Raw genomic sequence first — 12,834 nt, 5'->3', positions numbered from 1 at the left:
CGTCACACTCTTATGGAATTTTCTCTTATAATTATTGTATGCTTCACCCTCTCATGTAACATTTCTTTCCTTTCTTCGTCTTTTTGTGAGAGCTTGGACATTCCACTTGTCCAGGCAAGAAGGCAGAAATGCCTGTTCATTCTGCCAAGTAATAATAAAATATTTAATATACCAACCAACCAACCAACATGAAATGTTCGCACCGCTTTTGCGGAGGCCAAAAGCGTAGCTACAGCCAACCAACCAACATGAAACGTTCGCACCGCTTTTGCGGAGGCCAAAAGCGTAGCTACAGCAGCCGCTTTGGCGGAACACACGATGCAGCGGTCACACATACATGTACAGCACAGGTACTAGGTAGTCTGTGTTCCTCAACGTTCCGCTTTGTTTGGCGTAGGGAATGCAAATGAAGCATGTACATATAGCTTATTGTAGGTATACAAGTCCTATGAAATTTTAGATTCTTCAAGTACAAGTACATGTACCAATTATTATTAGTTGTCCGAGTTGAAGCGACCTTCGCTTGGGCCATCGTGGATCGCTTACACTGACAGAGACAGGCTGCTGCTGAATGTCTCCTGTCAAGTACACTCGAGGATTTGGGGCACGTTCACTACGGCCCAGGCAGTACCGACTACTTTACATCGATATCAAATAATTCAAACAGTTGCATAGCAGGGTGTCCTGGCCTCCTCCATGATCCATCATCGACCCCAGCGACTGCGTGGATGCCGGTAGTTGCAGTGAGGGTGTGGCAGAGAACTCTACTACTACTACTACTACTACTACTACTACTACTACTACTACTACTACTACTAGTCCCTGGTTGCAGTCCTAGTGTTGCGCACTCTGGTGGACGCATTGCTTGGAGAGAGAAACGTCGTCCCATCTCGTCTGCGATCGGGATCGAGGAGTTGGGAGGCCGGATTCCCTCACCAACTATCCACTCATAGCGATGCAGTATCGTTTGCGAGATCTCCAGAACGTACAGTACCATTGGCAGAGAAGAACAATTCAATAATGAAAATACCAAGCGGCAACCAAACAACACCAGAACTCAGTGCCAGAACTTGCAGAAGTAGCACACACCAAAGCCATCACCATGGAGGTTCCGCCACATCGGATCCGCGAAAGCGGAGGTTCCGCTCACATTTTTTGCCGTGGCGAAATCCAAACTTTCCGTCAAAGCCTTACTTAGGGAGCATCTCATAAATAGTCATAATATATGCATAAACGTGGAAGAGAAAAGGACATATGGATACGAGTTAAGAGTAACTCTCCATCACTGTAATATAGTATCATGTTACAGTGATGGAGAGTTACTCTTAACTCGTATCCATATGTCCTTTTCTCTTCCACGTTTATTTATGGCTCAACATCCGAGTTTCATAATTATATGCATAAGTTCGCATATATTTTGCAAACGTAACGCATTTCGAATAGACTTTACCCCCCTACCTCCCCCCTCTATTCGAAAGTTTTATCGCACATTTTCTGTATTTATCTACTGTACACGTCCATGCCCCATGCTATGGGTCATCCTAATAAAGTAAGTATTATTATTATGACAATCGACGAGGAGACAATAGTCGTAAAATGGCAATAAATAAGCTAAATTGTGCACTCATAACAGCAAAAAATGAAGAAAGTCAAGTTCCATAACGTTTGCTAATGACTGCCATCAGTGGACCGCCGTCACATAAAAATGCAATAACTAAAACACACACTTATAGTTATATACTGATGTAGCTAATATGGTTTCAGGTAGAAATACAGCAGCCAGCAAGAACAAAAAAGCGAAGTTTGCACCTTTGCAATGTGTGAAGTAATGTACATGTATCTAATATCGACTGAGTACGAGGTCAATATAGGAAATAAAAGCCCCGAGTAAAGGACCGAGGCGAAGCCGATGTTGTGTCCTGCTCAAGGCAGACCAACTCTTCGAAAGATGAGAATTAATCATCAGTAAAACGCAATGGCTTTTAAAGGGAAGCTGGCTGCAAAGGCGGCTTGAAAGGTGACATGTGAATGTGTTATGCGCAAGGCGCCAGAGGTACAGCAGTGCAGGGCCTAGGGTGCGAACAGTGGCACTAGCAGCCTGAGTGCCAAGACCCATGCAGGGAAAGGTGCTATTATCACCACATGCCCCCTCGGCTTAAGTGCGACTTGGGAGCACTAACACAATGAAAATCCTGAAACTGAAATTCGAAAATCACAGCGTAGCGCACAAGCAACAAGGAAAAAGCAAGAGAAGCATGCCCAGTCAATCTATGCACGTGGCCGGAGGAACCGTCTGTTCCGCCAGAAGCTGGACCCCGTCACCGTCTCCACCGTGTAGCTCCGTCCTCTTCTCGTGCATTTTGTGACCGTTCCTTCCATATCCCAGCGTTTTGAAGACTGGTTCTGGATCCATACTTTATCGCCTACGTGCAGAGGGGGCAGAGGTTTGCCAAGCTGGGATGAGACCTGCTGGGGAGCGCTGCGGCTGTGGGCAGCGTACTGCTGCAGATTTGCAGGAAGTGTGGGAACCTTGGTCCTCGTTGGCGTTCCAACCAGCAGCTGGGCCGGGCTTGCTCCTCCTGCACCCGGCGTGTTACGCCACTCCAGCAATCCTTCTCTGAAGACACTGCTGTTATAGGCGTCACCTTTGCCAATTTTCATTAACAAGTGCTTCATGGCCTTGACCGCCGCCTCAGCCGCGCCATTTGACTGAGGATTGCACGGGCTGCTGGGGTCGTGGCACATGTTCCACTCTGAGCAGAACGAAGCGAACGCTGAAGATCTGAATTGCGGCCCACCATCCGTCGTGAGGCGCGTAGGAACGCCAACGTCCGACATCCACTGAACGAGATGTTTGGTCACGTCAGACGTGGTAGCCGATCTCCCACAACGCCCAACAAATGGCCAGCCGGAAAACTTGTTGGTGAGAACCAGGTACTCAAAGCCGCCTAGGGAGAAGAGGTCCGCCGCTGCATCTTCGAACGGTCTGGACGGACGACTGTCAGAGAGGAGCGGCTCAGAAGGTTGGGAGGGGAGCAGCGTGACGCAGGATCTGCAGGTCTGGACGACGTTCTTAACCCTTTGTGCGCTCAACGAGCAATTTCGCTCGTTTCAAACGCGCGTCACATTTTTGATCGTCGCGCTTGACTGGTTTACCGCATCGCGCCGAGGCTTCACCACCGCGTAGCTGAGAAAATTTCCGTGACGTAGGTACTAAACATGATGTAGGTCGCCACTAACATTTTTTTGATAGCACGCTTTCAAAGAGCCTTTGATGTCAAAATTAGAATTTGGACTTATCCAGCGATGGATGCAGACGAGGCTCTTCGCCTAATACAAGACGCGGACCAAGCAGATCTCCCAGTAGAGGATATCGCTTGCTCTTCAGGCGACGAGGTAGGTGACTCGGACAACGATTTTATTTCGTCTGACGAGGAAGATCGCCTGAATGACGATCTCTTTTCCGACTTGGAGCAAATAGGATCCGATTCGGCTGACGATATCGCTATTCCTGTTCCCGTCGCTGCTCGTGGACGTGGCGCTGGACGAGGCAGAGGCCAAGCAGTAGGTGTCCCCGCGCGTGGAAGAGGGCGAGGACGTGGAGCTGCGACAGGGCGAGGACATTGAGCTGCGACAGGGCGAGGACGTGGAGCTGCAAGAGGGCGAGGACGCGGAGCTGCAAGAGGGCAAGGACGAGGACGTGGTATACAGTACGAAAATTGTAGTGGCTATGATGATTTTGACCAGCTGCAAACCAATACACCTGAGTTCAACATAACTGGCACTGGTTTGAACCTACCTGATAATTTCGCTCCAGCATGTGAACTTGATTTCTTCAAACTATATTTCCCAGACGAAGTTGTGGATTCAATTGTCAAGTTTACAAATTTGTATGCGCACGAGCATATCGCTGAAAAAAAGACGTACCAGACGGATGGTGTGTGGAAGGAGACCGACCGTAATGAGTTTTACGACCGCTTGCATTTCTCTTGCGCTGATGTGCTTCATCAAGATTGTGGACTTCAGGGCAGAGGATATAAATGATCGACTTCGTAAGGTGCGATACCTTCACGACCATCTGCAGGCGGCCTGCAAGCGTTTGTTCATCCCTGGCAAGTGCGTTAGTGTTGACGAGCGCATGGTCAAGTGCAAGGGACGCGCTCCTTTTACGCAGTATATGCCCAAAAAGCCCGTCAAATGGGGCTTCAAGGTCTTCGCTGCCTGCGACGCCCAAAGCTCCATTGTTGTAAACTTTGAAGTTTACACAGGCCAGCAACCTGGAGGTGAAAATGGCCTGACTCATGCTGTGGTGATGCGGCTGGTCAGTGACGTGCGCGCCGGAAGTGTGATCTACACGGACAATTTTTACACTTCCGAAACCCTGGCCACATCTCTTCGTACCAAGCGAATATCGTTGGTTGGCACCGTCCGCGCGAACCGCACTGGATTTCCAGCCGTATTGCGGACCAACATGAAACAGTTCGAGAAACATGCAGAGCGAGGTGCAACACGCTATGTTCGCAACGGAGATCACCTGTACCAGCAATGGAAGGACAAGCGGTGTGTGTCCATGTACAGCAACATACATCAGGGCCATGAGCATGACACAGTAACAAGAAATGTCAAGATTGATGGTGCACACCAGCAAATGGAAGTGCAGAGGCCAATGTGCATCAGAGACTACAACAGCAGCATGGGTGGAGTCGACACGTTCGATCAGCTGATCGAAACGCACCGTGTGCTTCGCAAAACGAAGAAATACTGGAAGAGTCTCTTCTTGGATAAGGTCGACGTGTGCGCTGTCAATGCATACCGCCTCTTTCACTTGTGGCAGAGCCAGCATCCAGGGGTGATAAGTCGACGATGCAACTTGCAGCACTCGGATTTCCGCTGTAACCTCATCCGGCAGCTGTCATCGATTGATGAGCATGCACCGCCACCGAAGCGCTCGTATCGCCCAGTGCCTGTTCCGCAGGATGTCCAGGTTCCTGTTGCTCAGCTTCACATACCTGGAGTGAGGAAAAGGAAGAACTGCAGAAACTGCACAGAAGTGGGTAACAAGCAGCACCAGTGTGTAACCTACTGCCCTACGTGCGATGTTCACCTCCACATCACGAGCGACCACGACTGCTACGCCGCTTACCATGCATGCCACTTCCCGTGAAGGATATCTTATCTCAGTGCTGTGAGTTTCTATCTTGTCTACTGTATATTTGTACATAAAAGTATGGTTTCATTTCCTTCCTATGGTGCGCTCTGTAAATAACGCGGCTATACACTTGATTATGACAATATGTGCCTAATATGGCAACATTGGTAACCATGGCAACATTCTAACATAGTTTTTTGGATTCAGCCGAACGATTCCATTCAGAAAAACACAACTTCTAATTACAAATTCTCAAAAACTGTGGAGTTACAGGGGATTATTGTCGGAATGGAAAATTTGGTCATTTTCTCCGAAACCAGTGGACTCACAAAGGGTTAACGTCGTTGGAGATCTGGGGCCAGTTCACTGCTTGCCTGGCCCTGCGGAGTGTGCGGGTCTGTCCCTGATGAGAAGCGTGAAGTTGCTCCAGCGTGGTCTGGCGTAACCTTCTGGGAACCACAATACGGTGGCCCAACAACAATAATTATGCCGTCCTCGACCGACAGATCATGCCGAACCTGCCAGTATGGGTGCAGATCGAGGTCCAGAGCAGCCTTGTCCACCGGAAAGCCGTTCTTTACGGCGTTCAGCAGCTTGAGGTATTCCGGGTCCGTCGTGCCCTCCGCCCGCACCTTCGTAATGCCAAGGTCGGGGAGGACTGTATGGCCTGTTTCCTCGTCCTCTTGCGACAGCTGACGGAGAACACAGTAGCAGTGCTCGATTTCTGATGGCATGGCATGGCATGACCGAGGTTTTTTACGAGGTCTTTTATTTCCTATACTGACCAAGTATGAAGTCAATATTAGAATTATCACGACTAACCAAGGCATGTGTTCAATCGCTAAAAAGGAGTCAAATATAAGCGGTCACTATAGCCCTAAGGTCCAGTAAGGAGTCAAATATGCAGGAATATTTGACTGCTTAGGTATGGCAAAAATCTATGTGAGTCAATACTAAGGGAGTGATAATATGTGAGAAAGGTAGTGGCAGATGAGTGTGATACTGTGTGAATTAATGTATGGTGCGTGTGTATTACTTGAAGAGTGTGAGTGATACAACGTTTTCTTTCTGTTTACATAGCACAGGGGTGCAAACTTCGCTTTTTTGTGCTTGCTGGCTGCTGTATTTCTACCTGAAACCATATTACTGTAGCTACATGTATATAAGTGTGTGTTTTAGTTATTACATTTTTATGTCACGGCGTTCCACTGATGACAGTCACAAGAAAACGTTATGGAACTTGACTTTCTTCATTTTTTTGCTGTTGTTATGAGTGCACAATTTATCTTATTTATTGCCATTTTTGTTTCAGGATCGATGTTGACTTGGCCGTAATGTTTCCTTCTGAGCCAGTTATACATGTATGTCTTGTCATGTTTGGTGATAAGTTTGATTCGTTGTTTCTGGTCGTTCTCAGAAAGGAGCACTGAGAAACGAAGGAAGCCATGAGATGACAAAAATGTACGTGCACGATCATACAAAGACCTAAACTGGGAACTTCGTTTCTCAGTGCTCCTTTCTGAGAACGACCAGAAACAACGAATCAAACTTATCACCAAACATGACAAGACATATAACTGGCTCAGAAGGAAACGTTACGGCCAAGTCAACATCGATGCTGAAACAACAATAATGTTTCGAATTGCGTGCATGGCCGGCCCAAAATGACCCAACTCTCACAAGATCAAAGGAGCGCACAAATATTCAACATAGACAAAAACTTCTTCTTGTTCCCAAAAAAAACCCGACCCAAGAGCTACCCTGTCCTACCAAAAATCACAGCCAAAATGTAAATCAGCTGTTACGCATGCGCTGCCTACAACGGCGGGAAACTGAAAAGAGCAGGCTAGGCACGAACAGGCACGTGCATGATATTACCATCATCAATAAAACCGCACAGCACAGGGGTAGCTACACTTGAGATGAGAACAGGCCAAACATCATGAATGAGAAGCGGGAGTCACTCGGCCACACAGACCAATGAAACACAACAGATAGTCTATACACAACATTCCTCCCCCTTGAGCAAACATGCAAATAGCAGGGAGCGAAAACTACATACACCCAGAAGAGCAAAAAAAACAAAAACAACGAAAAACAAAAGGCAAAAACAAGTATATGCCACACCAGCATCTTGCCAGGAAAAACAAAAGAGCATAATGTGTACTTCCTCCGATAGAACTAGCTCATCAGGACCGAAACTATCGAAGACCTTTGCAACCCACTCGTGCTGTAACACGCATAACATGATTCCTATCACCCATAGCTCTAACAGTACCACACAGCATGAAATATGGCTAGCAGATATTTTATTTCATTATCACTGATCAGCCAACGTCTTCGGTATTAGAATCAGTTACTCAGTACTTAGCTCGGGGCGATGAGTTTCACTTCACAGGTCACTCATCTTCACGACCGACTCCAAGCTGTTAACTCGGTCACTCGACGGCTCCACTTCCAGAGGCACAAGGTAGCGAACATGCCGACGGTAGACTTTTCCCCGGATGTTGACATCCACCACACGTGTCGCTCCGTCCTTGCCTGGGTAGACGGCTTCCACTCTTCCCAATGGCCACTTTGCTCGTGGAAGATGGTCATCGAGGCATAGCAGAACATCTCCAACCTGAGCTGACCTCTGAGCACGTTGCCACTTGGTAGTCAGGTTCAACCGTGAGACAACCTCTCTCTTCCAGCGCCTCCAAACTACCTTCAGTAAATGCTGGATGATGTCGAAACGCCGATGAGGATGAGCTCGCTCAGCCAACTCTGCCTGTTCCTCCAGTGGACTCGTGACTCGAGCGTGTCCCACCAGAAAATGGTGAGGCGTCAATGGCTGAGGGTCCGCGGCATCAGTAGAAACCGCAGTTAGTGGCCTAGAGTTGAGTAACCCTTCCGCCTGAACAAGAGCAGTATGCAGTTCCTCATCGGTAAGATCCGCTTTATACAAGACTGTCTGCAGTACTTGTTTCAATGAGCGAACGACCCGCTCAAACACACCACCAGTGTGAGGCGCCTCCGGGGGGTTAAAAACCCACTGTGTCCCTTGGGCTGCCAACGCTGCTGAGACATCACCAGTACCAAGACTTTGTACAGCTTCACGCAACTCCCGCTCTGTCCCGACGAAATTCGTCCCATTATCTGAGAGGATCATGGTTGGGGTTCCACGGCGCTTGGTGAAGCGTACCAGGGCCATTTTAAAACCGTCCGTGTCTAAGGAGTACACTACCTCGAAATGGCAAGCCCTGGTTTGCAGGCATGTGAAGATCGCTGCATACCGCTTTTCCTGGACACGTCCGCGGCCACGTTTTACGTAAAACGGCCCAGCAAAGTCGACTGCTGTACGTGAGAAGGCGAGTAGCTGACCTTCGGTTCTGAAATTGGGTAGCGGACCCATCGCTGGTGAGTACGGCTTGTTCCACAAACATTTACAGCCAACACAGGCCTGACGATACCGCTTTACCGTCTGTCTCCCCTTTACGATCCAGAACTTGTCAGCTAGCTTCGATAGCAGGTGGTTGGTACCAATCGAGTGTGAGCATTGCCGATCTTCTTCTGCAATGACCAATTCCGTCACCCGATGCTTCTGAGGTAATATCAAGGGACACCGAAACTCACTGGCCAGATGATGAGCCGTCCTCAGTCTCCCGCCAACTCGTAACACCGGGACTTCAGCGCTGCTGTCCAGGAACGGCCGCAGCTTGACAAGAGGTGATGAGGATGGTAGTTCCTTGCCGTTCATCAGAGTGTGGTACACGTCTGGGTACTGGTCTCTCTGTGATCTCTGTGATCATCGCGCCACCCAATACTGCTCAGCACTGTCAACCTCTGCTGCTGAAAGCTCCGGCACATTAAGAGAAGAACATTGGCTGCCCAAGTTCACTTCAACCACGGGGGCCTCCCCCGTGCTGGTATAAGCTTGTTCTCCAGCGCGGGCTGACCTGAGGCAGTGGATAAACCGGCGACACCAGGCTGTTACACGTAGGAGATGAGGCCACGCAGAGTAGTTCCCGGGGTCCAGTCGAGTCTCAGCAGGATGACACTCAACTGCATGTAGGCTGACCATGGCAGTAGCTACCTTGGATACTTGCATGCATGGAAGGACGGAGGGCACGGCAATCATTTTCTTTGGCCACTGGTCAGCACCGAAGGAGAGGAATCGAGGCCCAGACCACCACGTTCCCCGTTCCACGAGTTGCTGGGCAGAGAGTCCACGAGTAGGAAGATCAGCGGGATTCTCCTTTCCGGGAACATGCTGCCACTGCGCAGGACGCGAAAGACGCTGGATTTCTGAAATGCGGTTGCCGACGTCAACCTTAAACTTTCTACTGAGCGAGCGAACCCAGTAGAGGACGTTCATCGAGTCTGTCCAATAGTTGACGTCATCTGTTCCAACACCAACCGCTCCACTGACGTACTGACCCAGGCGTGCACCGAGTACTGCACCCTGCAGCTCAAGCTGAGGGATCGTTCGCCGCTTGATGGGAGCCGGCCGCGCCTTTGCCATGATCAACGTGACACGTGCTCCGCCATCACTCTCCGCCACTCGCACATAAGCTGCTGCGGCATATGCCAATGCGGAAGCGTCCGTGAACACATGGACGGTGATGTCGTTGACCCAATCATCTCCCTTGAAACAGCGACGGATCTTGAGGTGAGAAAGAGTGTCGAACTCACTAAACCACCGGCTCCATGAAGCAAGATGAGCATCTGGCAGCGTGTCGTCCCAGCCGATTCCAGAGAGACATGATAACTCTTGGAACATTATCTTGGCCCTTATGGTGAATGGCGACAGCTGACCCCTTGGGTCGAACAATGTTGCCATGCGGCTCAAGACTGACCGCTTCGTAAACACTGTCGGAGATGATCCCTTGTAGTGGAACGTGAAGTAGTCCCCCTTGACCATCCACTTCACACCTAAGGCTTTCTGGGACACCTCAGGATGCGAGGGGCTCTCTGCAATTGACCTGGACTCTGCCGCGGCCCGCTCCTCAGCAGGAATAGACGCCATGACCTCTGGGCTGTTGCTTAGCCACTTACGTAGCGTGAACCCGCCACGCTTCAAGAGGGCCTGAGTCTCCACTCGAGCAAGAATCGCCTGCTGTACGTCACGTAGCGACTTGAGAAGACCATCGACATAGAAGGAGTCCCGCACAATGTCGCTGGCAATAGGATCATACTGGTCTCCAAAGCGCTCGGCAGTAGCTTGCAAGGCTCGTCCAGCCAAATAGGGTGACGCCTTGATCCCGAAGACCAGCCGCATGAATTCGTACGTCTCAACTGTTTCGCCAGGCTGCCATAGGAACCGGTGGTATCTTCGGTCTTCTGGGGAAAGGGACACCTGGAGAAACATCTCCGAAACATCGCCCATCAGTGCGATAGGCTCAAGGCAGAAGCGAATCAGGAGCTTCACGAGGTCGGCCTGCAGTTTCGGTCCAGCCAACATCAAGTCGTTCACAGCAACATTATTTGCTCTGGCGGCAGCATCAAAAACAACGCGGACTTTAGTCGTTGCCTTATCCTCCCGTATAACAGCGAAATGCGGCAGATAACACTGTGATGAGCCGCATTGTTCAACTTCCTCAGTTGTCAGTTTCCGGATGTAGGACTTCTGCAGGTAGTCTTCCAGGACCTTCGCATACCTTGGCAGCATACCTGGCCGTCGCTGCAGCGATCGCATGAGTGCGCGGAGTCGGTTCTCAGCCAGCACCTTGTTGCTCGTGACATCAGGCTGCTTGGCGCCGTCCTTCCAGGGGATTCCGACTTCAAACCGACCGTCCTTGTAGTTCAGGGTTCGCTGAGTTGAAGTCACCGCTTGCTGCTCGTCCGGAGTCAAGTACTGGTCTGACTTTGGCAACATTCCAACCGCTTCAAGATCCCAGAAACGACTCACCAGGTGGTCCAAATTGGTACCAGCAGTGGTCACCGCATGGAACGTCGAATGCGTCGGTGTGGATGGACATAGTACTGGCCCAAAACAGACCCATCCGAGAGGAGTCTTCCGAGCAATAGGGTCACCATCGCCTCCATGACGTTCCTCATCCGCACGGTGAAGCACTGGTGAGTTCAAGCCAATCAGCAAGTCGAGGTGATTGTCTCCTGCTGTCTTGAACGATACGTCACGAAGATGTGCCCAGTTGTCCTGAATCTCCTTCCAGTTCACCAATCGCAGATCCGTCGTTACTCTGGGCAGGACATATGCCTCAAGCTCCGTAGCCTTGTCACCACCATCATGCTGGACCGCTAGCGTCACCACTTGGAGAGTGTCGTTAATTGCGCCACCACCGATAACGCCGACCGACACTTTCTTCCTGCTCCCCCCTAGACGGAGACGCCTAGCCAGACGCTCTGAGACATAGCTGCACGAGGATCCTGAGTCCAGGAGGACGTTGGCTGTAGCCTTCGCTGTACCACCTCTGACTTCTGCCTGCGTGACCATAAAGGATGTTGGCCCAGCATTGGAGTCGTCTGTAGCTGCTGTTGCATGCGCCGTGTTTTCACTCGCAGCCGGACTGGTGGACGCAGCTGCCTTACTGGAGGGCAGTGATGGCTTTGACTCGTGCAGAAGCGAGTGGTGCTTGCCACGGCAGTGAGGGCAACCGGAAGCAGCATTTCAGTCACGCGCCCAGTGACCTTCTCTTAGGCAGCAGAGACACAAATTCAGTAGACGAACCAGCTCGTTACGTCTCGACGTTGAGAGTGCCTTGAACTCATTGCAGTTAGCGAGCTGTGTCTTTGAGTGGCCAGACGTCTTGATCGGAGCTTCTTGAGGCCTTTTTGGCGCCGTAGCTTCAGTGCCTATGAAAGACCGTTGCTGCACGGGGCGCTGAACAGCTTCATGATGCCTTTTTCCATGGGAGGGTTGACGGTCTGGCTGCTCGGTACGGTCATTGGCATACTTTGCCGTCTTCACCTTTTCTAGTAGCCAGGTGGCAAACACCTTGATGTCGGTGTTACCGTCTACGTGCCTCTCAAAATACCTGATGAGCGTTGTCCTCGGCACCTTTTCGGTAGCAATGATGCACAGCTCAGGGCCCGGTTCAGAGCCGCACAGCTTCATGTTGGCGATTAGGCTGCGTAGCTTGACCGCATACTGCTGCAGACCCTCCACGTCCCTTTCGTTAGTGACTCGGGGATGGTTGAGCAGATCTCGGATTTGTTGCTCCAAGTGTCGATCTGTGCCACCAAACCAAGACTCCAGCTCCGCCCACGCGGCGTCATATGCTCCGGGGCCGTCCAGAAGGTCTTCAATGAGGATAGCGGCTTCCCCGCCAGCAACGGCCTCGCGAAGGCGAGCCAGTTGGTACTCCTCAGGCAAAGATGAGTCGGCTACTTGCAAGAACCTCTGCCGCCATTGGATGTAATCGCGCCCTTTTCCACTGAACTTCGGCACTTCTATTGGCTTCAACCAAGAATGCCCATATGGACTGATGTGTGGAGCAGCAGGCTGTGCATACTGAGTCTGATATTGACTGTGAGCACTAGGCGCGGCTGCCTGTGCAGAAGGCCGGTAAGCTCTTGGTGCAACACTGCGTCTTGGAGATGGAAATGCAGTCTTAGCTGCGTGAGCTGAGGGTAGTGGTGGAAGAACTGAAGATGAAAATGCAGTAACAGGCTTGGCGTGAGGACGTTGCTGTACAGAAGGCATTGCTCTCGCTCTGAATGCTCCACCACCCTGCCCTTGAGTT

The 12,834-nt window shown here is 50.6% G+C and overlaps 1 protein-coding gene across 1 annotated transcript; it reads left to right on the top strand.

The window, feature by feature from the left end:
- Nucleotides 1-3,306: 3,306 nt before the first annotated feature.
- Nucleotides 3,307-5,164, top strand: LOC135829903 (piggyBac transposable element-derived protein 4-like). The gene is made up of 2 exons (XM_065342285.1): nucleotides 3,307-3,564; nucleotides 4,013-5,164. The coding sequence occupies exons 1-2, from the start codon at nucleotides 3,307-3,309 to the stop codon at nucleotides 5,162-5,164; spliced, it is 1,410 nt and encodes a 469-aa protein (XP_065198357.1).
- The last annotated feature ends 7,670 nt before the right edge of the window (nucleotides 5,165-12,834 follow it).

The sequence above is a fragment of the Sycon ciliatum genome, chromosome 13 (assembly GCF_964019385.1).
Source record: "Sycon ciliatum chromosome 13, ocSycCili1.1, whole genome shotgun sequence".
Lineage (NCBI taxonomy): Eukaryota > Metazoa > Porifera > Calcarea > Leucosolenida > Sycettidae > Sycon > Sycon ciliatum.
The sequence above is the reverse complement of the archived record's forward strand: the minus strand, read 5'-3'. Positions and strand labels throughout refer to the sequence as shown.